Below are 26,789 nucleotides of genomic sequence, written 5' to 3' on the forward strand. Positions count from 1 at the left end.
AATAGCCTGAAGTCGACCTGAAACTTATTAAATTCCCGATTTCGCAGATGAAAGGCAGGCGATCACACGGCGTCCAGATCATTAAAACACGACACAGACATCGCACTCCGTTTGAGAATCAGTCTCGTACCTGGCTGCATGTTTCAGCTGCTAATTTCAGAGAATATTGTTCCTCGTGTGTATTTTCTTATCTCTGAATATTACATTCATTCTGGCTTGTTTGGATATCAGGTTAGCTCATATCGGGGAGCTTCATAAGCGCAGCGTCAAGGCTACCAGACTATATTCGCTCACATTCAAGTTGATTCTTCTTCTAAAATAAACCATCAGGGCTCTTATGTAATACCTCTTTCTTGTCGGGGTCAGCATGGGCCGTGTGAGGAGTGATTTTTGATCCTGTACCTGTAGAAATAGGAGCATCCTCTGACTGTGTTGTGACCAAAGTACTCCTGGGTCTTCTCGTTGCCAAAGTCTTCCAGGGGGTCGGCCCACAGCAGGTCGCACATGGGCCCGAACGCCGGGGGCTCCTTGAACCGGTCCAACTAGGACATACAAGGAACAAACACACAGAAACACACAAAAATATAAGCTTACAGAGACACCAATGCTCCATCGCACACATAAACATAAATAAACCCTCTCACAAAAAACAAAACAGATACACAATATTTTTTTTTAAAGTGATACAAACACACACACACAAATGTACCAGCACATATAGGATAAATCAGAAGAGAAAGAAAAGCAAACACATAGCACACACAAATGCACACACACACAAACACATACTGTCAGAGCAGAGCATCTCCATGGCAACCCTCACCACACAGGAGGGAGAAGATGTCACACCAGCAGATTCACCATGGAAACACTGCCATTAGATGAGGAAGTGTGTGTCCTCATGTCTCTGTGTTCATGTGTATGCCTTTGTATTCTGTATTACTGTGAACTGTATACATACAGCGTGTGTGTGTGTGTGTGTGTGTGTGTGTGTGTGTGTGTGTGTGTGTCTGTTCAATGGTGTATTTACTGGTTCCTTAAGGACTCTGCATGTACAGTGCCTGTGGGTGGGCATTAAGGCTTAAATAAGAGTTGTGTGTGTGTGTTTATATCTGTGCGCGCAGGTGTGTTTGAATGCAGCACACAAGTCGATAACATGTTAAATTAATGTTACTATTTTTCCCAGCAATTATAATTGTAATAAATGCTACTATGCACTAAGCAATAAATACAGAAGCAATGAAGTTGAGGAAAAAAAAGAGTTTAAAGTTTTTTAGGCTGACAGGAAAACTGTGGAACATGTAGAGTGGATGTTTGCCTTTCTAGGATGATTATTTAATTAATTATTATTATTATTAATTAATATTAATTATTAAATAAATGCAATATAAACCTAAATAATACCTTAAAGTGCACTCAGCTTTTAGATAATCTTCACAGAATGAAAGGAAAAAAATGTGTTTTTTTATCTTTTGTCTCAATTTTAACTGAGGCAGGGCAAAATATTGATATTATATCGATATTGTGATATGAGACTAAATATTGTTTTAGCTTTTGCATATTATTATATTGCAATAAGGTCTTTTTCCTGGTTTTAAAGCCTGCATTTAAGTAAAGTGATGCAGTTATCTGACTGTTTTAGCTGTTCTAACATTCGCCTTTAACCACTTAATGAAAAATCTCATATTGATATATATATATATGTATATATATATCCATCCACCGCAGTTGATACACTGACGATTGATAAGCAACTCACACAACGTCAGCGCAGTGAGTGTGACGGTGACGTTAATATTCCACAGAAATTACAGTTAATGAAAATGATTCATGTCTTATCTATATCTTTATAAACATAAAGATGTAAAGAGCCAGGTTGTAATATTTATGGGATTCTATTGTTATAATATGATCAGAAATGGAATATGATATTCATAAGGATGTTTTAATTAGAAACAAGAATAATGTTTTCGTTATCTTGGAATGAGCTGTATGAGGATGCTCTTCCTGGAGTCCGCCATTTTGAACTACCCTGTTTCTACAGTAGCCCAGAATGGCCAAATTCTGGCTCTAGATAGGGCCTTACACATTTTTTCATGGCCAGTGTGGTTTCTCTTACACACTTGGAAGGGGAGGGTGAATCTTACTAGGACCCACTAGTCCTTGAGCCAACATTTAGTTATTCTTTGCAGGGCGGTATTATTAATTCAAAATTGTGTCTGTGTGTGTGTGTGTGTGTGTGTGTGTGTGTGTGTGTGTGTGTGTGTGTGTGTGTGTGTGCATGTGCGCGCTCTCTAATCGTACCTTCTTGATGTCGTCCAGCGTGTGGATCTCTGGTGAAAGCCCCCCATGCACACACAGGAACTGCTGGTTCATCAGGGCTGCCAGGGGCAGGCAATCAAACGCCTCCATGCAGGAGTCATACACCTGCTCCGAGTACTTGATCTTACCTGGAGGTGGTTGGAGAGATATTTCAAGACTTGAGACAAAAGAAGCTTCTGAGTGTGTTTTGACATGCTTTGAACAGCCCCCATCCCCGCTAAAGGTACAGTCGGTCCCTGTCACTCAGAGTGTTACACGGAGCTTTTACATGGTCTGATCTGAAGCGCTCAGTCATCTGAAGGCTTCAAACAGACTCGTGCGGTTCCTTTAAAAACATAATTTAGTTCACTTGGGTGCAAAAAGGCAGTAACATGTAGGATTTTCACATTACATGTTATTAATTTATGCGAGCATCTCTTCTCCAGCTCTCCCATATGACCTGTTTCTCTCCTCTGTGAAGATTTAGAAATGCCACTTCCTAGACTAGAAATGCACTGTGCTTTGGTGGAAAAATGCTCCTTACAATACATAGTATAGTATTATAGACAACATATGGATGCAGAAGACTCCAGTTCTGTTTCCAGTGAACAAAATCTGACCCAAATATGAGCCTGAAGCAGCGTAAAGGCGTCACTGTGAGGCTGAATTATTTTTTTTTTTTGCTTTATGAAAAACTTCTTTGATTTGGCAGCGATATCAATAAAGACATCCAACACGCAGCATCTTTAAAGTACATTTCACACATGGGCGTAACAATACATCTGACACAAAACAATATCACAGGATTAAAATAGCTGAAAAGGAGATTGGAAGAGAGAGGTAGAAAGAAGAGGGGAAAAAAAGAAGAGAGGAAGGGTGGATTTTTGGACGAGAAGCGAGCGGGGAGGAGAGAAAAGGAGAATGATAATTTCATAAAGAGAGAAGGAGAGAGATTGATGGGAGGAGACAGGAGAAGGAGGAGAGGTTAAGAGCGGTGAGAGGAAGGAGAGGAGACGACTAGGGAGGAGGAGAAGAGCGATGCGAGAGTGTGAGGACATGAGAACAACACGTACACAAATCAAAGCCAGTATTGTGGAGTACCAGTGTACAGTAGCCAGCGTTTGTGTGTGTGTGTGTGTGTGTGTGTGTGTGAGAGAGAGAGACGGCAAGGAGTGTGTTTGTCAACCTCTCCATCTGCCTTGTGTGGAGCAAGAGCTCATTATTGCTAGTCCACCAGTTTTCAGCTCCTTCCACACATAGACGCTTAAACATTTATGAAGACGCTCTCGCACACGCGTGCAGTCGGAGTACATGCACTTGCACACACTCGTGGTGCGCACACACATACGCTCACGCACACACACAGCAGATGGTAATTGAGGGCGACCACTATTCGCCACGAGCACCAGGGGAAATTAGCTTCCTTGTCCCTTGGCCAATCAGACACTGAGGAGTAGGTCCCTGAGCCAATCATTAAGGGCCAAATTAATTTGCTGCTAATCACCCACTCTCGGACAGGACACGAGGAGAGTCAGAGAGACAGAGAGAGACTGGTGGAGGGAGAGGAGGAGGAAGAGGAGGAGGAGGAGAGGAGGGATGTATGGGAGTGTGGGAAAGGAGAGAGGAGACAGGAGACAACCTGGAAGGATGGACGGGGGAGGAAGAGAGGAAATGCATAACTTTATAGCTGCAGCGACCGGTTGATGTATTTATTAGCTGCATGACAGGAAAGTCATCTGTTACAAGTAACTGTTCGCTAAACAGCCTTCCCCGAGCAACAAATTGTCAAATCCTCACTTAGCAACTGTAACTAGGCATGCCAGGCCTGCCAAGCTTTGGATTTCTCCACATGTTGAAGCGGCGTGCATGGGGCTGTAGTAAGAGTGATACTATGAACAGTTTGGGAGGTGGTGTAATTGCTTCAGCCTTTCATAAACCAAAAATGTGAGAGTAAGAGTTTAAAGAATGGATCGAACAGTGTGTTTGCCTGCTCTAACATACCTGAAAACATTAGCGTGTCAGCCAAACTAGCTTGCTACCTACCACAGTAACCAAGTCTTACTTCAAAGTAGGGCTGGAATTTGGGTTGTGATGATAACCGCATTACCACAATACAATGGTCAATTCATGCCGACCACGGGTTGAGCTCATTACCGTCATCACCACAAATTTTATTTTGAAGGGTCCATCTGGTGTTGAGATCAGCATCGATCTATTATATAATCAGTCTATTATATTAATGCATTTGTGGATCAACACTGTCACACACAAGTCAGGAACACAACCTCTGATTGTTCGACAGCCGAGGGCATCTTGGGATTGCCTATGGGCGGCTTGCAACATGCTAACAATAGCAACAACTGTTTTCAACATGGAAAAATAGATAAATAACTATGGACGACACTGGATTTATCATGGATTTATTTTACCATGTCTCTGAGAAGACACAGCACTTCAAGGCTGGATTACAAAGCTTCTGAAAGGGATACAACCGCACAAGAGCTGGAGTTTTTAAGGTGCAATGCTAGCATTAGCATTAGTTTAATTATAATCTTTCCTGCTTATTTTACTTCAGTGCTAACACCATCACTGTTTCAGCAGTTGGGAAACAAGAGACTTGTATTGGTCTTGAGAAGCTGCAGCATTTATTAACTGACACACTGCAACCTGAACTGTACATTTACTGCCACACTGACAACTTAGCATCAAGATTAAGTTTTTGCTCCGCTATGAGCATCGTCATCACTTGCCTACTGTTTGATCTCCCTCACTTGTACACTGCATACACTTACGTACTGCCCTATTCCTTTAGGGAGCTACGCTACGCTAATGACAGTATGCTTCAATTAAGTCCAATAAAGACGTAGTTATTAAGGCAGTCTTGGTAAACCGCCATCCTGTGACAATGTGTTGCTTTGTCATTGCGGTAAGAGAAAGTCCATACTGTCACAGCCCTAACTGCAGCACTCCCTCTACGTGGCTCTGGCAGCAAGTGACTTTAGCCTACCGTTAGCTAGTAGTGACCTTAAACACGATTAAAATGCTAAAAGGTCTAAAGTCTAAAGTGTGGCTGTATTTCACTCGACAGGATTCCAACACTGGGCGGGATGCTCAACAAATGTTTAATAACAATTGCGTGTAAAGGTTGGAGGCATCTGGCAACACACAAGACACACTTGACAGCAGACGGATGCACTGTGTTTGACTGCTTGTGTGTGTTAAATTAATGTAGTTCTGTTACATTAAATTTATGTTTACATTTTTAAGTGTACTTTAAATTGCTAACAGTTAATATATTGCTCAATTTCATGTCCAAATTAGCCTTAGCAATGGAAAAAAAACATTCCTTAATGTTTGACCATTTTACCACCTGTATTAGGAAAAACCCAAATGATATCCAGCTCCACCTCCAAGGCCAAGGAGCATTTCATTAGCTAAAAACACTTTGCTGGGTTACAGATGTCCTGGCTGCTGCTACATCAGAGTGTAGGTTAATGTTAATATTACAGTCCTTACGTCATATTCAACTGGATTCGGGAAGGTTTACTCCAGCAACCCCAAACACATTGGTACATCCTCATCCTAAAAGCTAACATGGAGTGTAGTGATATCAGCACTTTGTATCGGCCGCCTTGCTTTCTAAATATCTAAAAACCTATACTGGATGACCACTAATTGGTAAATGGTAATTGGTAAATGGTAATTGGTAAATGGACCTGCATTTATATCACCCCTTTCTAGCGTACTGACCACTCAAAGAGCTTTCACATTCACATGTCACATTAAAACATTCGCTCACGCAAGCACACACCGATGGAACAACCACTGGGGGCAATCTGGGGCTGAGTATCTTACCCAAGGACACTTGGACATGCGGACTGGAGGAGCAGAGAAACAAATCGTCCATTGTTCCGATTAGTGGACGACCTGCTTTACCACTAATCTAAATACTGTTCAGAAATACAAGCAGTAAGGCTTGAGTCCATCCTCTGTCTTGTTTGTCAATTTAAGCTAGCTTCAGCAGCTAAACAGGTTTATGTTCGCATGAAATACCAGTCTGATGAAATATTTTTTCCTTATCATTCATTGCTGACTGGCTTTGCACTGCAAAAACAAGACCAATTCTGTGTCTTTATTTCCATGTCTTCTTCATCATCAGCTGGTGAGAATGTTAAATTTTTGCTTTAGGCATTTAACTTTGGCCTTGATCACGTAACATCATATCATGTATGTATAAGACGCCATTTACAGGATTCTTATATAAATGAGTCAGTTGGAAACATTTGAAAAACTGTTGGTTAAAAAAAACAGAGCTCCAGGAAATGGGACATTTTTGATATTTTTTAAAATCAATTCATCAAAAACAAATCCGCCCATGACTCAATCCTGAAAATAATCGTTAGCTGATATAATTTGAAGGAGTAGGATGGGATGAGGTTAAAGAGGGAAGAATAACAGAGCGGCGAGAGGCTTTGACACCAGAGAAAAATGAGCGCAGGAGTTACTCACATTCTTGTTTGAAGGTGAAATATTCTGTCAGATGTCTACATTCATGGTTTCCCCGTAGAAGAAAGAGCGTCTTTGGGTAGAGGATTTTCAGTGACCACAGGTACAACACACACTAAATGTTCACCGGGGAGAAGAGAGAGCAGAAAATCTGGTTAGAGATATGCAGCTCCACATTAACAACAACATCATTAAAGGGAAGATTCAGCACTTTTCATGCGGATGTCCAGTCAATGTTGATGCCAAATGTAGTCAATTAATGCAATAAATTTCTGTGTGTGCTACAGAGTGTGAAAGCAGAATTCTCCCGCTGAATATTCTGCTGTTCCTCTTGTATCCAGTGATGTCATAGCGATGTCGTAGGTGTTAAGGAAAGACTGCAGGTTATTTCGGCTTAGATTTCTAGTCTCCGCTTATGAATAGCCAGGGGACATGCACGGCTTTCCTGGTCGACATAACAGCAGTAAGGAATTTATTGCTTCCATTGACAACATTTACCATCAACACTGACTGGACACAAAAAGTTCAGAATTTTCCCTTTAAACTTGCCATAAAAGAAGCAGTTTCAGATTTTTGGATATAGTTATAATGACTTATGGTGAAAAATATGTGTATTTTCTTATAAGAAATGGATAAAAAGTGTAGTTTGACGTTTTTGGAAAGTTTTTAAAACGAGTTAGACTTACTGATTCCACCTGCTTTGAGTCTTTATGCTAAGCTAAGCTAACAGAAAACCACAACTTGTCGTTTTGACACTTCCACTTTTGTATGGATTAAACAAACTGTGATGTGTTATCATTTAATGTGTAAATAAGTGAGCTTTAAAGATACTGTTTCTGATTTTTGAAAAATTTAAATGCTCTAGTCTGGCTTAATGATAAGAGACCGGTACAAATATTTCTGGCAGGAAGTAAAAAATGCTGACATGATGGATAAAAATAGTATATTTCATAATAACTTTTTTTTCAGATTTGGATAAAGGAGTAAGTTAAACCTACAAGGTCAGACTTCAACTGACGTGATAAAATAAATGAGTGAGAATATAATGTGATTTTATCTTAATTATCCACAGCTCACTCTTCACCCGTTTTTTTTCTTTTGACCCTTCAACTGCTGGTAGTATCTCAGGTGAAAGTTTTCCAAGTTCAACTGTAAATATTTAAAATTAAGGCTATAAAAGAAAACTTCTGGACGAGTCAGGCTGTAAAACAGTTATCAAGCATACTGCATTTAAAAAAAATAAAACAATTAAAAAACAAAGCTAGCCTAGCTGTCTGTACTGGCCTGTATGCTAAGCTAAACTAACCTATTACAAGGGCAAACAATTGTATTATCCCAAAATGTCAAACTATCCCTTTAAATTACACGCACTACAGTTAAAACAACTTTTTGCTTCAACACATCGGTGTAAGTAAGTAATTGTACGAGGCAGAACTGGAGTCATTTCACTTTCAATTCCCCTCATTAAATCCAAACTGGAAATTCAAAGTGAGTCACAGAGAATCACGATGGAGCCGTTACTAGGAATTCCTTCTCTGAATGAGCCATCCTCTGCCCAAATTAATTGAGCTGAAAGCGAATTGATCCTTTACCCGGTCTAAAGATAGACATAAACAGGATTTTGACAAGAATCATCCCCAATAAGAGCGTGCTGATTGAGTCACCAGGAGAAAATGAATTGCAAGCGGCGTTTAAAATCTAAAATCATCTGGCATGTTTGTGTCACCACTTTGTTAACCCTACAAATGCCTCCAAGGGTGTTTTCTCACCTTTACACGCTTACCATCCCTGCTCTATATTAAGTCCCCTGCCTATGTGCCCTTGAAGTGTGTTAGGAAGGTGGCCTAAATATTGCTCCCTTCCCTCCAAACTCACTCCATGTCAATGACACATCCCTTATGCCACGGCGGCGAAGTGGCTCGACAAAGCTATGACATTCGCCATGTGCGTGTATCATTATGGATTCAAGTCACGCGCCTCATCTGTGGTGCGTTTCTGTAAGACAAAGTAATCACAAAAATACCTGTTTGCACGATTTAAAAGCATCAAATGTCCAAACAGCCCTCTGGATATACGGCCTCCACTCTGTTTCCATACATACATATTTCAGTGGGCAGCTTATTATGCTCTTGTTAGTGATTACTGACCTTGAATCACCCATGAATTTTAAATTACATCACCTAGTGTGCATTTTGAGGCACACATTGTGGCGTGTCAGTGCTAATCTCAAGTACCTCTGTACATTTATAATACATTATATACGGCACTGTGTTGTAAATTTACACCTCCGTAGTGACATAAACCTCACTCCTTGAAGATGTACACTTCCAACACTATAATGGACATTGATTTAGTTATAAGACCACTGTGTACGCAAAATAGTTAACAGTTTTGAGTGTACACACCCAGTAAATTGGAGACGTGTTCATATAGAGTATATACTCAGTGTTGGCCAAGTTACTTTCAAAAGGAATATATTACATATTACTAGTTACTCCCATTTGAAATTAGGATGTGACTTTGCAAAACTGCTGTCTGTGTAGAGTAATGTAGTGCACTAATTTTGCGTCACTTTCACCCAAATAACAGCAGTACAACTAGGCAGATGGAAGAAGGTGTTGTTGTTTCATAGTGGTATCTCTGCAAATGCCACTATATTACAACACTTACGGTAATAAGAAAACTGTTTCAGTCGTTCCTATTCAACCGGTGTCTGCAGCTCTCAGTATTGTCTCACTGGCTTTACCACCACTTCGTCTCACACAGTCAGACCTTTCACTACAGTGCTCAGCGCTGGAGAAAGGTCTGCCTCCACGCACACACATTCTGCTATAAGCAAACAACTTGTTTGCATTTCTTTAAACTAATGACAAACCTGTTGGGCGGCACCTAGGATGCAGCGACGGTGCTGCTGCAAAATAGTGTCAGGGAGGGACTTATTTTAGTGGAAGATTTGCACATCAGGAGGTGAGCCATGGCATTAAAATGACTGCATCACTGCAAAGCAAAAGGTAACAGCTGTTAGCTTGTTTACGTTTGTACCATTGGCGTCCCATACGCTAATTTGCCATTTTTAGCACGTAGGTTGCAGTAGGTTGTTCGTGTTTCCCGGGGATGTTTCCGCAGAGAGCGGATGCTGGAATACCGTGGCCAATGGCAGGACTTTTACGGTGTGCATACGGTGTGTCAGACTAACCACCATCTTAAGAGCTCATTTTCATTTTAAGTCTACTTTTTCAATAGTGTGTGCATAAACGTGAGGCTGGCACCCAGGTGACAGCCGTGAGTCTATGTTGCTGCTACTTGGGTGCAATGTGTCCTTGAAGGTACCGGAGGTTGCAGCAGCCAGCCAGATTTGGCACACCTGAGCCGGTCCAGCCCAGCTTTGCTCACTCTCTCGCACGGACTAATCCTTATCAGTGTTTGCTCGCTTTGCCTTTGTTTGTCTTTTATTTTGTTTTGCATTACAACACCCTCCGCCTCATAATACTCACCCACCCACACCTACACCACTGATGCTACTAACTGACATACTCTATACTTGCAGTTGTATTTCGTCAGTTGTTTAATTTATCACAATATATTTCTTTATTTACTGTCATTCGCTGTGCCAGAGCTTGGCTATGACAAACTGGGGGCTAGTCGGGGATCAATAAATATATTTATCTACATTTTGCAACGTAGGCAGAGAAGGGTGTGCTGCCTGCTCTATCCCTCTCTGCTCCAGTTTGTAATGTAGGTTAAAATATCGTAGCAACGGCCAACATTTCCCATCATGCATTTAAATGCAGTGCTGCACTGGGTAGTTTAAGTTTAATCTTTTATGTTCCACAATGCAAATGGTATTATTTTGTAAGTCTTTGTAATGTGTCTATTCAGAACAAGTTGTCTTATGTTGATTGTCATTTTTCTGCTGGTTTATAAATTCTTAACAAAAGCTGTGTTTTGCTACACTTTCTGGCACCCCTTCAGAAATTAATCCAGCACTCTTGGTAATGCATTACTTGACTTAGTAAATGTAATTATATCACTAAAACCCAGTTAATAACATGTTATGTTACCTTGTTACCGGTAAAAGTTACTTTTGTCATGTGTTACCCACAACATTGTATATACCACAGTCTTATGTGATGAAGAGTCGATCCTCACCTCGATACTGAAGTAGCCCCTGTCCACATAGTCCCCTAGGAAGAGGTAGCGTGTGTTGGCAGGAGAACCTCCCACTTCAAACAACTTCATCAGGTCGAAGAACTGGCCGTGAATATCTCCACACACTGTGGAGACACGCGACAGTGTTAGGACAGGAAGATGAAGACCACAGTTTGCAGCTGCCACATGTTCAGTTTCCACAGTTCAGTTGAAAAGTGCAGGACCATCTTTGCTTCAGTGGCTCCATATGGCCTGATTTACATCTGCGGAGGTATATCTGTCCTGTTTGCTGATCTAGAAACATCACTCATCTGCCTCATGAAAAAAAAAAACTACAATAAGTGATAAAAAAAAATCCTCCTGAAAGAATCTAAAGCAGACATTTTGAGGTCTCTGTTTAAATATTACAGTGCCTACCTACCTATAGAAAAATAAAGTAAGTAATTGGAAAAAAAAAAAATCACAAACTGGCATTAGATGTGCAGGGCCCAGGACAGCAGGACTCTGCAGCGGGTGATTAAAACCCAATAAGAACATCAGAGATGACACCAGAAGTGAAGTGCCTGCTCAGAGCCCAAAGGATAGCGAAAGACAACAGCCACCCCACTCACAGCCTGTTCAGCCTGCTGCCGTCTGCCAAGAGATACAGAAGTATCCGCTGCTGTACCACCAGACTGAAGAGCAGCTTCTTCCACAGCAGCCTGCAAGCCTTCTCATTTCTATGACTTGTTATTTATTCAACTAATCTACTGCATCTATTTTTATATATTTATGTGAGTAACAACTGCAACTTAATCTTGCGTTGTAAAGTAATAAATAAATCTACCTGTCAGTAAAGACAGGCACCAGAAAAGGCCTCTCTCTCACACCTAGTATCTCGATTGATAATTCTCCGCAAAAATGTCCTTATCTCTATACTTGTATGCTATTTAGAACTTTAACACTTTGATGAATAACTGATAAGTTGATGGATGGAAGATTAATTGGCAGCTACCATATTTTGATTAGTCATTTGAGACACTTTCCAAGCAAAAAAAAAAGAAAAGACGTGGTTCCAGTTTGTCAGACGTGCCGATTGGCTGATTTTCTTTGTCTTATGACACTATACTGAATATCTTTGGGTTTTGGGCTGTTAGCTGTGCAAAATAACAAGTTTGAATATAGCATCTTGGACTTGTGATTGGTATTTTTTTTTGGCATTTAATTGATTAAACAATCACCAAGAAAGCTGCAATTTATTTGATAATAAAAGACTGTAAACTGTAGGTCTAATACTACTTGCTGCTATAAATCATGTTAGTTTTAAAATAACACGATATTAAAGGGCAGGTCCACTTTTTTAATATCACTCTGTAGCTTCCCAGTAGTGTTGATTGTGTATTAAAATCCAAACAAACAAATTTTGATCAAAGTACATATGTTTTAGCATCAAAATGCTTCCAAATCCCTTCTAAAAATGCTTTCCCGCGTAACTGGATGCAGGTCTCTGCATGATGACGTTGCTTCATATAAACTCGTGAGGGAGGAGAGGGCATCAGCACTGTAACCTCTGTGACCACATTTTAATAACGGCTGAGGGGATGTTTCCATTTTAAAAGAAGAACGCAGATAGTCGCATTTTAAATGAGAATTATTCTAAATCATGGTACATAAAGTTTCTGCACTGATGAAGACTTTGAGAGTCAAACTGTGTCGGCTAATTCAGGAGTAAAAGCCTCCTGGTAAGCTGGACAGTCGTTTAATTTCTATGAACTGGCCCTATCCTTAAAGCTCATCTCATTTTTCATTTTTATATCGCCAACAATACTTTTCCGATCATATGCAGCACTCCCTTTTTTTTCTTGATGATGCATAAGACTTATCTTTGTGACTAACTTCACATCTACAGCGAGCGGACATCCATCTTTCTTGATAGAGCCTCATACGACCTGATTCTGTACACATTTCAATGGCTGCGTTTCCAACAGATTTGTTCCAAATCATATCCAGGAATATTGGCTCTAATTTAGCTCAGGCTTCACATGCTGAACACTTCATATTTTGAAAAGATTTCAGGACTGTCTGCCTATACGATCTGCCAGCATACATCTTCCCAATCCGCCTCCCTCACCATCTGTCTGGCCTCTCCTTTCACTTTTCGTTGATGTCATAGTTCCCCTCTGCAGCCATTTTACGATGGCCATTTTGCATCTGCCTATCCGGCTTCGTCTGTCTGTCTGTCTCTCCATCTGCTTGCCACGTTAATGTCTGTTTTTGTGTCTACTCCTAAGCATTCGCTTTAATTTGAACTGGGAATTGGGAATGCAAAATGGCATGAGTGAAATTGAGCTGTACCTGTCTGCCTCCTCCGACCTGCCTCCGTATTTTCCCAGAAGTCTTCATGTGACACCCTAAAAGCCTGTCAGTTCAAATTTCAGCCATCCACCTGCCTGTCTGTTCACTCGTCGGTCTCTCTTTAGAACATTTCCAGAGAGACTCCATCAAAGTGCTAAACTGTTCAGAATATCTCCTCGACATTACATTGGCTTGAAACCGGCGCTACTTTTCTGTAGTTTTACCTCTGAAATCTACAGGCTATTTCCAATCACAGCGGACTCTCAGGTGGGTGTTTCTAGGTCAAAACCTGCAGAAGTGGAGAAACTTGGAAACAGGGATCAATATGTTTCTCATTGGGAACGAGCAGGTTTGAGAACCTCTGCACTAAGCTGCTTATGATCGACTGTCTCTCCATCTGCCTGTCTATCTGTCCTCGTCCCCGGGGATCTGTACCTGTGAAAGCCGAGCGATGTTCCCACACTGCGTGGGCACGGCAACCCACACGGAATTATCTCACCGCTTGCATTTGCATAAACGCGCGCACACACACACACAGACACGCATAGACACACAGGTACATTAACCGAGCAGTGTCAATAGGTTGAGAGCGTCTGAGTCTGCCTGCCTGCCTGCTTGTCTGTCTTCTGTGTCATCGTCTCAGAAACTTGTTTTCCATTTTGTTCTTCATCGATCTCAATCTCCCCCTCCTCCTCCTCCTCCTCCCATCCACATTCTCCTCGGTTCATACCATCTCCCTGGCAAGGGAATACATGCAGATATTACCAAAGCTAGCGCCCGCTATTGTGAGGTGCATAAGTGCCAATTGGTTCTCTCAGTGAAGTGCGACCGAACAACAGTTCATATTAAAAAGGGTGGCAGATACGTAGGAGATTAATGAATCGATGAATGGAATCTGATTAATACATAATTACTGATCTTTCTGCCTTTTGCTCTGCAGCTCCATTCCTCTGTCTCTTTATCTCTGTGGTTTGACTCTTGCTATCTGTGATGTTAAAGTGTGTGATCTATTTGCATGTCACTCACACACACACACACATAAACTGTTAAAACAGTCTGCCAGTTGCTTCCAGGCCGTCTCTTTTTTCCTCATATCCGGGCTGCCATTAGTAGGCTAACTAGGCTAACTAACCTTTTAACCTAGCTAGCACACTATGTAGTGTTTTGTCAACTTTTATGCTAACCAGCAAACAATGTTAACAATGATTTTTGTTAAAGTACGCAGAGCAGCAAATTAACTTTTACTATAAACTGATACTGATTACGCTATGTTTAATTACATTTTACATCTGTAAACTAGAATTTACTCAACAGAGATCAGGTTAAAGTTCTGATTAATTTTAAACCTGGATTTACACATTTTAAACCTAGTTTCCCTCACCTTAATCTTACATTAAATTAATCTTCATTGGTGCAACACAGTTCACAACATTAATTTTATTGCAGAGGGTAAGATGAGAAGATTAATACCACTCCTCTCTGTCTGTATGGTGATATGGACCTAAAGCCAGTAGCCGATTAGGATAGCTTAGCATAAAGACTGGGAGCAGGGGAAACAGCTAGCCTGACTCTACTAGCACCAGTACATTTCACTATATAACACGTAATATCTGGTTTGTTTAATCTGTACAAAAACTTAAGTATATAAACATCAATTCACCGTTGTACGGGGAAAGGTACTGAACTATCTCTTGGCCAGGAGTAGCTGCCAGGCAGCTAGTGAATGGCTGATAAAAAAAAAAGTCTAGCACACAGCCTGCCATAAACTTTTTTGCATACATTGAACAAATAAAATATTAAATTTAATTAGTGAGATAGCTGTCTCCCCACTTCCAGTCTTTATGCTAAGCTAAGCTAACTGGCTGATGGTTGTGTTGTCATATTTACCCTAATGACATGATAAGGTAATATTTATTCATGTTATATATGGTCACATTCGCTGACTTCCTTCCTCACTTGGACTCTGATGCATCAGAAGTTATAGCAACTACTACCTACTTGTTTGAAACATTTGGGATTATGTCAGTACACAACTCAGCAAAATATATATCATATTTGGCGGTTTTAGACATTTTATTGGTGATTGGTGGTAATTCCTACTTTTTTCTAACTGCACTTTAATTGTTCATTAAATTACAGACTCTTTCACACTCCATTCTTCACTAGTGTATCATACCCGTGACTGGCGCCTCAATATCCAACATAGTGCGCTCCTGGCGCAGGATGGCGGCGCCCTCATCGATGATGCGCAGGGCCACGGCCTCCTCCAGTCGGCCCTCCTTGGTGAGGTGAGCTTTGAGCAGGTCCACCCGCGGCCGGCCCTCGGCGTCAAACACCTCCTTCATGGTGAGCCGGTGGGCCAGGGGGAAGGGGACCGCTGGAGAGGGAGGTCAGGAGAGATGGGAAGATGAAAGTGAGAAGGAGGCGTAGAGACAGGAGAATCCAGGATAGGATATTAGATGAGTTTAAGAAGGGGGAAGAGAGTTTGACGGATGCATGGATATATAGAGGGAGGTGAGTTGAGATCATGGAGAGAATGAGAGAAGTTGATGCAGAAGAAAAGAGAAGAACATTTATTATAATGCGGAACATGATTTATTGATATTTCCTGTATTCCTCAACAAGCTTGGCCACAAACATCAGAAGCCCTCAGTCCTCACCATTATCCTGATCACGCCCCTGCTGCAGGGTTGGACTGTGTGTGTGTGTGTGTGTGTGTGTGTGTGTGTGTGTGCGTGTGTGTGCGTGTTGTGGAGGCAGAGGTGGGTTGTATTAAAGCTGGGGCTGCCAGAGTTATCAGGGCTGCCTGCCTCTGTTCTGCAGTAATGTCTCTCTGCCTCTCTGCCTCTGTTCTGCAGTAATGTCTTTCTTACATAATGAAGGCCCCCAGGGCGCTGCTGGAGAGGGGGGTTGACTGACGACGGGGGTGATACAGCAAGAGCGCACAGCTGCACGTGAGGAGTCACATACACACATGCGAAGACACACTCGACAAAACGCAGACACACACACACGAGCGGTCTTAACAAACAGGCACAAACTCAGTGGCAAGAAACAAAAGGCAGAGGCGCAGGGGCGCATGCGTACATCATGTATGGCACAATGGCGTTAACACGCATGATTGCATATGTGTGTGTGTGTCAGCCTACAGTGGTACACACACACACACACATGCAGACACACACACACACACACATACAAGCTCATAAAAGGTATTGTTATGCAGGATCCACAGAGCCTGTTGGAGCCCCACCAGTGCTAACACAGATAATGGCCTAGATCACAAACTAAAAACTAGGCCTGGCTCTCCCTCTCTCTCTCTCTATACACACACACACACACACTCACACTCACACACACACACACACACACACACTTGCTCTCTGTCACTTTGTCTCTGTTTTGCACTCTCTCCTCTTGCCCCTTCTCTGGTTTTTTTTCTAATTTTTCACTCCTCTTTCTCTCTTGCTGATTCCCTCTCTTCCTCTCGCTGTAACAGGCTACAGTCTCTTCAGTGAGCTTTCACACTGATGTCCCATCATTACATTTTAACGTGATACTCACTTTTTTTTTTTTTACTATAACGTAGCTGAAGAACCACATTTAACCACGCTGCACGGTTTTATGTAATCACCACTGAAACATCAGCAACATTTAGCCAGCATTGCTAAATTAACCATCAGGAGGGGCACAAAAAACGTTGGACAAATCAGTTCCAGTCAACTCAACATTTTATGTGTAATTATGAGAATTTTACTCAAAATTTCAAATATGCCTGTTGATGAGAATTACTTCTGACAAACCATGCAGTTATGGTCTCTCTGGTGTTGAGCTAGTTTAGGACTTAAGGACCATGTAGCCATTTGGATCTCACATGGAAATAAGAGGGGATTTGTTTTAACCTTTCTGTCCTGGATCACATTAAAGATGGCCACGAGCACTTAAAGCGTGTGCCAGAGCATCCCAGGACACCTTAACTAAAACCATGTTTCCACTTAAGTACCCAGAGCTACTTTCCAAGGAGCCTACAGGTTCCTTCGGCCCATTGTTGTCTACGTTATCACTGCGGTCTCAAGACCCGTCGCACGTTTTTGAGCGTAACTATAAAACAACGATGACGCCATATAAAGTGACAAATAGCATCATCATTTGTCATCTGTAGCGACTGCATGGAAATATCAACGGATGAGTCCGCACAATCACAACAAATAGGCAGTTACGTGGATGTCTACACACAGCCCATGTGTGCACATTCTGATGATGAAATTTACATCATACTGACTGCAGCGGACTCACGGACACTGAAAGCATAATACCAGTTTAAGCTTTCTGAAACACACAGAGAAAAACCTGAATTAGGTTTTCCATGGTAGTGGGTGTTACCAGTGTTAACACGGTGGACAGAGGTCCAAAGATTGTATTACTTGCCCACTGTCCCCACCGTCTAAGCATGTTATCAATACTTAGTTGGGCAACAGACGCTCCTGCAGCAGGAGTCAGATTTCAGACGTGCTTGGATATGTTTGTACAGACCGAAATCCACTGGAAGCGCAATTAAATGGAGCCCCGTCACCACCAAACAGTTGTGGGGTGCAGTGGCTGATGCCTTCTGTATTTGAGGTAGTGTGTCCGCTCAGAGTTGCCATAGTTCTGTGTTTGACTTGTCGGAGAGAAAAATAAAAAGAAGCTGTTGCTGCTGTTCATTGCAGCGCGTCTCCATTTCATTTTTTATTATTCTCTTTTTAAACACAACTAAGTTATGGACACGTGGTCCCAAGACGAAGACCCTTCTCGACCCAGCAACGATATCATCGTCCATTGCAGTGTTTCAATGTGGACATTGTCAGGTGCCAGTTTGATCGCCATCGCCAAAACCCCAGTGCGGGCAAACATAAAAGTGAATGTTTTTCATTACCTTACCAGGAAGGTGTTATCAGGTGCTAATGTGTCAAAACTTACTGAAGGCTAACTTGGCGAAACCAAACTAGCCCTGACGAGGAGCTGACATTACAACCTGCGTGTATTTAATGTTTCTGTTACTTTATAATTCTTCTGTGGATGTCAGCTACAGTTGTTGGGGTCAGTTTGGGGGATATTTGACAGACCTGGCAACTCTAAACTTCATAATGAACAAACCCTCTAAGCTTTCTTTTTGTTCTAACCTCGACGATCTAAAGTTACACATATTGTGCGCTGTTGCTCATATCTTTTCTTGTAAAATGTGGCTAAGTAGGGGAAAACTTCCTCACTATGGCATCTTTGACCTGATACCTTGTTAGACACCCCAGAGTATCTCATGGCATCATATAGCTCCATAGGTTAGCCCCCACCACACCTCTAAGGCACATTTACACACCTTAAGACTGAATACAACACTTCTCATGTCTCTGACACATCCCAGAGCACCACGAGCTGCCAAGCTGCAGGGTCTGTTTTCCATCGATTCAGAGCAGCGGATCTACATGTTAAAACCAGTTTTGCCTTTCAGGTTGGGACTGATTGATATTTTAAAAGCTTTGTGCGCCCCCAGGTTGTCAGAGAACATAAGCCAGAAAAAGAATTACTCATGCATGTTGGCATTTGTGTGACTTCATATTTATTTATAAAAGGAAACAGGGCTCAGCGAGTGTGTGGATAAACCTCCTCCTTCAGTGTACTGTAATGTACTGTCTTCTTGTGTTACTGTACTGCACCATACTGTGTTGTACTGTGCTACAAAGTGTAACAATGCTCTTATAAGTCACAAATAAATGCATGCTACACCATTCTTTTGCACACATACAACTGTATATATGAACTTAATTTGTGTGCTTATATATCTGGTTTGAGGTAAAACTGAGACCTCTGGTGTGTGTGTGAGAGAGAGAGAGAGAGAGAGAGAGTATGTGTGTGTGTTTGAGAGAGAGAGTACTGAAGGAGAGAGGGAAGGAGTGTGAAACTCGTAAATTGTGTGAGCGGTGTAAAAGTAGGGCAGGTATGAGAGAGTGGAGAGCAGCAGAGACACAGAGCTTGGGGAAGGAACTATACTTGGGAAAACTATACTTGGCAGTTAGGGAATGGAGAGAGGAGAGGTTCAGCACCAACACAGTCGAAACAAGGAGGTGTTTTGCACCTGACAACTGGCCGCTTGATGAGCGCACAGTTTTACGGGAATACTGCTGGATTTAAGACAAACTCGAGAGGCCCGAGTACTCATGGAAAAGTTGCAGACTTAAAGCTGCCTGGAGTTTAGAGTTGTAAATTATAAAGACACCATGTCTGAATTTAATATTGCAATTCTGATATGAAGTTGTGAAACAGGTTGGTACAGCTTTTTTTCCCCCAAGTCTATACTGCTGGCAAAAAATAAGGATTTTGGATGTTAACAACAATGAAACAATGACTGTCTGCCTTGTGCAGCTCAGATTATTACTTATCCATAGTCATTTTAAAGCGGATGCTGATCAGCACGCCAACAGTTTGGAGTAACAAAGAGGGGGAAGATAAGCAATGCACTGTTGTGGACTCGGTCAGCAACAAAAGGTATTTTAGCCACTTGAAAAAAAGGTTCACCTGAAAAAAGTCACTATCAGTTTAAGTGTGCATTTAGAATATTTTCACCACTTTACGTTGCTGCTAGACAGCCTTTTTTGATGCAAAGCTGCTGTTATATAAGCCAAATATTGGTCTCTCCAAACCAACCAAACTCCATGGGTGAAAGCAGTGATTTTACCTTGCAGGACATGTGAGTTGCTGGTCCACTGCTGCATCGCCCTGTTAGCTTGTTTGTGTTATTGTGTGACTTTAGTGTTATAAAATTATAGTGCTGATTCCACACAGTATTACTTACTCACTAAAACCAATTTTAGTTGACTAAATATACTGTAACTTTAGTCAACTAAAACTAGACTAAAATAAAAACAATTCAGATGTAAAGTATGACTAAAACTAAATCAAAATTTACTGTCAAAATTAACACCTATTAGCACTAAACATGAAGAAATCTGAGGGAAATGTTATTAGTTCTGGTATTTAGGTAATTTTGACCTGTTTGTGGGTCTAGAGTGAGTGTCAGGGGATCACCAAAGTGATTAAAACTTATTTTCTGGATACCATGGATATCTATATGGTTAAAGAGGGCCGACTGACAGACTGATATTGCCGTCCCTGAAGCTGCACTGCTAGCACGGCTAAAAATCCACAGATTACAAAAGACACACACTGCACTGGCCTCATATTAAAAAAAACAAAACAAAAGGATCCCACCTTTTGTTTTCCTTCTGTGATAATTGAGTTTTTGTATCCTGCTGGTTTCTTTGGAGAAACCCTCTGTGATCAAGCAATTACGTAAAGGACTTCATTGATAAGTCAATTTGGAACAAGTGTAGCATGAGAAAGTGAGAAAATCTGTTATTAAAGGCAAACAAAGCTCGAGCTCCAAGTAAGCAGGATGGTTCTGAACATTAATTTTCACAAAAGGACATTTAGTTAAATTTTAATAACTGAAGTGAACGTGCCGTGACCTGCTTGGAGAGAATCGTGGCTTTATAACTTTAAGAAGCAGGATTTTGCAGATGAAAAAAAAAAATCTGTGAATCTGTGAGATAACTATTTTTTGTTTCCTAACAAAGGATCATTATGCGTCATTTGGAGATGGCAAAAAGAACCATAACGCCCTACATGTGTCGTTACTTCAACTGGTCTGGTGAACCGGCCTACCTGCAGGCGCTGTGTGAGACCAGAGATCTATCACACGTCTGGTTTCTTGTTGCACGAGGAGTGACGCAAGCTGTGCAGCTAGAAAACAAGCAGCAGGGGTCTACTGTTGTCTTTGCAACACCTCTGCCACCAAGCCTGGGAATCTTTTGGACCAATTTTCATTACTTTCTGTATGGCGAACAGCTAGTCTCTAATCACACTGTGGGAATTATCTTGAAAGAAGTCCATCCATTTTGAACTTTAACCGAGCAGTGTCTTTACTGAGAAAGGCATAGACGTGACTTTATGGAGCTATAGTCTTGTCCAGTTTTTCTCTTCCAGAGACAACTTTTACTATGACAAAAAATCTCATGTAACTTTCTGGTACATCAATAATGTCACTGAAGAACTTTGGTCAACATGTATGAGCAATCGTTGACCCTTTTGCCCTAAAAACTCCGTCCTGTACTTACAGTGACTAATGGGACACAGACTCAAGCTGGCACTAACACACGGGCACCGTTTTACCAAATTCTGCTAGCTGAAGGTAATGCAGACCTTTCTAGTTGAAAACATCACACACAGGTTGGACTGTAAGACAGTCGGCCTCACACTTCAGCAAACATAGTTATTTTAGCACAATAATAATAATGGCATGAATGGTGTCGCTGTTTAAGGATAAATTCCAATACTGTCAGCCTTGGTATTGATTCTATATTCATACTTGTCATAAAACAGAGACTGTTCTGCCAGAAGGGAACTGTCATAGTAGCTATGCACCATGAAAGCATTTCATCAGCTGATGGTGAGAGTTGATTCATCTTGACTGAGACAAAGATTAAATCAACATTTTGGAACAACTTGAAACAAATAACAGAAGTTAAACTAAAAATCAACGAGACCTAGATAATAGCTAATGATTAGACGCAAAATATCTAAATTCTGCAGCTTGAGGCCTCAGTAACAAATTGTGTAGTTTGATGATGTTGCGTAGTAGTGTAGGATCATGGGAGTTGTAATCATCACTACACTCAAGTTTTAATCAAGCTATGTTTAGTCACGTGCGCCGACGTCTCTGACGTATCCTGTGTTTTCCTGGAATTATAGCAACTAGCAGCTAACCAGCAACAGCTAGCTGTAAATGCTGCTTGAATAAATTACAGATTTCTGTGGTTTTGAACATTGTTGGAAACATTTAGGACCACGAAAGTACACAACTCAACAAAATGTATAATCCTAACACACTGTATGACTGCATTTTCAGTTAAATGTGAAAATGTTAAACTTTATATCTTTAAGAAGCTACTTATAGGTGAACTATGACTATGATGAATTCACTTGTCCATTCTGAGCTGTATGAAATGTGGTTGAAAATTACTCATTGCTCATTCACATGAATGTTCAATAATGTGCATTGTCCTTGAAAATAAATAGGAGATAAATGAAACACTGGATAAAATAGAGTCGGAGTGAGTTCTACATCATTTGTCCTCCACAGTGTGAAGATGGAGTTAGTTTGACATACAGTAAGCTCAGAACATAAATGCCACACTCCTTCAGCAGAGTGATGGAGGGTAGTATTTCTCTCAAACGCTGCTCTGAGGCATTTTTAACACCAATGCTGCCAAGTGTTTCAACCTTGTGAGGAACTTAACTTTCTGACGGAACAGTCTGAGCTGTCCCTTGTCTGAGCACAGATGACGAACACGGTGAACTCCACTCTTTGAAGTGCAGGTAAGTGGAGTGAACAAAAAAGTAATTCACCCAGAATTGTCCTTTTCGCTGAAGCGACCCAATCACACGATGCATGGTGTGCATGAGAGGCGAGCTGGACCGAGGGGTGTAAGATGAGCGAAGAGGTGAAAGCATTTTTAGCTTCCTCCTAATGTACTTTGTACCGCTTTTGTCTTCTGGCCCACTCTCCATAGCTGAACTCCCCGGTGTGGAATTTATTAAGCGCCAAAGCTGCCAGCTCAGCCAAAAATCTCCACTTCACAGCGCAGTGAGGGGGAGCCTGAGAGAAAATCTATGACATAGCTTTCAACCAAATCTCCTAAATTTGTTTGGGCTGGCCTAATAGCCTAACTGGAGCAGAATCTGATCAGAATCATCTTGTTATTGTGCGCATCCTCCCTAATGGCTAAAGTTAATTATGGGGATATTTCATCACTTTTAATAACACAGGGACACCATTCACAATGCTGCAGGATGGAGGAAGTGACAGCAAGCGAGAACAGACAGATTGCAGAAATGACTGTAGAAGTCACCCATGATCCATCTGTCCTCATTTGTGTCTGTCCTCCAAATGTTGCCCAAATATGACTAAATAGGTATAAAACAGCACTAATTTGTGCTCCTCAATCAACGGATTGTCGGGTCATTAACAAGAAAATGAAATCTTCTTTGGGTCAGAGCGATAAATATGCCAGAAGTTACACAATAATGAACAGGCAGATGCTATTTGCATGCAGGTGTAGCTGTTTTTCCACCCGCGGTGGAAGAGGCAATTTGGCAATTTAAACCTGGGTGTGTTTATAGCCTACCATGCCAGAGACTAACACCAAGGTGTCTGTATCCAGCAATGCTATTTGCACCTGGTGTGTAAACAACCACATTGACTATCTGAACCTGCATGGAAGAGAAAAACCAAAATCTATTACTAGATCTAACCTAGCAGCTCTAAACAAGTAGTTTTTGCTGCCTTAAATTAACTTAGTAGTTTTTGCTGCATAAACCTAAACAAGAGGTTCTGCTGCCCAAACCTAACAAAGTAGTTTTTGTTTCCTGAACCTAACCAGATAGTTTTGTTGCCTAAACCTAACTTAGTAGTTTTTGTTGCCTAAATCTAAGTAATTTTGATGCTTAAAATGTAATTGTGAACGTCTTCACCCATTCGCCCCCCACAGCCTCTCATCAACAATAAATTTGTCACTCTTTACAGATAAAATAAGGCGTTGGGTATGAATAGTCAAATTGCTGTCATGTGCCTGTCCGTACCTGGGTGCAAGTAGACACTCTATAATGTACATGGTAAAAGTGGTACACACAAAGTCATTACAAAGGTACATACAGCTTGTATAAACAGCCCTGTATGTGCTACATGCAGCCTATGAATCAATTCATTACAGTGCAATACTGTGGCTGCTGCCCAGACTGTATCTGTCTGGTGTTCATCCAGTGACATCGACCAGAACTGATGGCATGCCTGTGTGTGTGTGTGTGTATGTGTGTATTTGTATGTTAGATGTGTTGCCCTCTACAGGACCTCATTTAAAGTGATCACACACACACATCTTCCAAGACCAGTTCATCCCGCTGCCATGAATAAATGAAGGAGGGAGAAACTGAAGGATGAAAGAATGAGAGCAGCGAATGAGAAGAGGGAGAGAGAGGGAGAGGGGGGAAAGCAAAAATTGGGGTGTATGAGAGCAGAGAGATAGCACTGTTCATATGCGTATTGTGTGTGTGTGTGCGTGTGTGTCTGTGTTTATCTACCATCTTTGACCCAGATCAGCTAACATAGATCCATGGGTCTTTGAAGGTGGTGGTGGGGGGACAACTAAAGATGCGTTTGAAGTTGTTCAATTAATGCACACTACACACATGAAGGACCATCTGTGTACACAGACACACACACACACACACACACACACACACACACATACACGAACAGAAACAACGGCCCATCCCCTAACAGCCTGTCCTCATTAGACAATCCCTCTCTCTCTCTCTCTCTGTCTCTCTCTGTGTCTCTCTCTCTGGAGTACCTTCTCTATAAATAGCCCTTGCCCTGCCACCCTCCCCACAGGGCACACACACAGAGACCTGTCAAGGTGGGACCCCTAGCTCACAAGGATAACACCAAAATCCAACACACACACACACACACACACACACACACACACACACACACACACACACACACACACACACACACACACACAGGGCTCCGAGGGAACCATGAGGGAACGGGACAACATGTTACACTAAAAGGAAATATGCCCAGTGTGCCCGAAGCCTTGCCAGAGGTGATTTGTGTGTGTTTGTGTGTGTGTGCGTGCGTGTGTGTTTGTGCATACATGAATGCATACATGTGTGTGTGCCTATTGGATATGGCTCCACCCAGCTTTGGCGAATACTCTTCACACACTCATTGATATGTTTAAAAAGGTCACAAACAAACAATAAAAATAACCTTTGCACCTGACTACTTCCTCAGCACAAGGCAGGAGAGCTCAGCCTTTGGTTTCAACGAGGGGACTTTAACACTGCTAGCTTTCTATTTGAATATATGAAATTATCCAAATGGTTTTGCTCTTTACAAACTGCACTATCAGGCTGTGTAGCTCATTGGCACCCTACCTGATATATGGCATTCAAGACAGGATTATCTGTGTAGCTCTGTCCTGTATTATGCTAGCATGCATACAGTCTGCTGAGTAATCATATGATGCAATATACTAACTATGACAGGTGTAACAACTGAGGCTGGGCTGCTTGTTGGTTTTAGACTCTCCTGAACTGTTTAAAGGGAGAATTCTACACTTTTCATGTGGATGTTCAGTTAGTATTGATGGTAAATGTAGCAATAAATTCCTCAGTGCTGCTATGTTGCCCAAGAAAGCCGAGTTCTCCTGCTCGTGGAGCAGTGCCAGTAGTGCCTACATGTACCAAAATGCACTGCACGCAAGCCCATGTTGCTGTGTATCACTGCACTAGCTTACAGCTATTACTGTGTTGGCCAGAACATAGCATTAGGTGACAAAAACACTCATCTAGCATGCACCATGGATACCCAGAGGCAGAATCCCCCCCCCCTGCACCATGTAGATCATAAACCCTATAACAAGACTCAAAATCAGTTGAGAAGTGTAAACATTATAGTGCTTTTTATCCACAAAGACAGCAGCTCCTCCGTTAACATGTATTTGTTCAGGGGCTGGTGTTGCCTTGTCCAATATGGCGGCAATATTGACAAACCCCAGCAACAGACCAGTGCTGCCAATGCGCCGACATATACATGTCTATGGTCAATATAGCAAGCACTGGGGAATTTATTGCTTCAGCTGACTGTATTTTCCATCGTCATTGATTGGGCATGTGCATGAAAAGTATAAACTTGCCCCTTTGCGAGATGGGGACAAACATAATCGACTTCTTCAGGAAACAACAGTTAGGCCTAATTTATATATATATATATATGGTGCTATATACTCAAGGCTAAGTGATCATTTAAGTGCCAATACAGTCATCATCTACTGAGTTTCCACTTTCATTAAGTACACCTGTGAAATCAGATGCAGTAAACTATCTTTATGAGGCTTATAATGTTATTTTTTTTATAGACATGGTATCACAAAGGTGTTGATTCAACTCTCTTGTCTTTTCTGAGGTTGTATGGGTGTTTCTCACACCGCACTGTTTGACTTGTCACACCAGGAGAGGTACAGGTGTAACTAATGGCATTAATGATGTACCTATTCCATTTAGGTAAAGCAGTGGGCCGTGTAAGTAAGCCAGCACGCACATTACCACAGCCCCGACACTGGAACGGCTAAATGGAACACAGCCATGATTAATGTTATTAGTCACACCTGTGTTTGACAAGTCAAAATACCCACCAGGAGAACAGGCTATTGGATTATACAGTATATACTGAAAGGTATTTTGACAACCCACATTCACATACATGGAAAAACTGATTTGACTCAACTGATTTCTTCACCCTCTGGTGGGCTGCTGCGTCAAATGAACAGTGTGACAACTAAGACTATTATTTTCATTATCTCTGCTTCTACTGGTTAATCATTTAATCTACAATG

General features: G+C 41.6%; 1 protein-coding gene across 3 annotated transcripts in view; it reads right to left on the reverse strand.

Moving 5' to 3' along the window:
* ppp3cb (protein phosphatase 3, catalytic subunit, beta isozyme) overlaps positions 1-26,789 on the reverse strand; it is a 54,801-nt gene that overhangs the window by 21,003 nt on the left and 7,009 nt on the right. For all 3 annotated transcript variants that reach the window (XM_084718759.1, XM_084718762.1, XM_084718761.1), the window contains exons 2-6: positions 15,467-15,667; positions 10,957-11,081; positions 6,811-6,922; positions 2,305-2,450; positions 403-542 (exon numbers count right to left, since the gene is read on the reverse strand). In XM_084718759.1, the coding sequence (XP_084574885.1) occupies positions 403-542; positions 2,305-2,450; positions 6,811-6,922; positions 10,957-11,081; positions 15,467-15,667 (724 nt within the window). The remainder of the gene's footprint in view (positions 1-402; positions 543-2,304; positions 2,451-6,810; positions 6,923-10,956; positions 11,082-15,466; positions 15,668-26,789) is intronic.

This window comes from Lutjanus erythropterus, chromosome 5 (genome assembly GCF_056507025.1).
Source record: "Lutjanus erythropterus isolate fLutEry1 chromosome 5, fLutEry1.hap2, whole genome shotgun sequence".
Lineage (NCBI taxonomy): Eukaryota > Metazoa > Chordata > Actinopteri > Lutjaniformes > Lutjanidae > Lutjanus > Lutjanus erythropterus.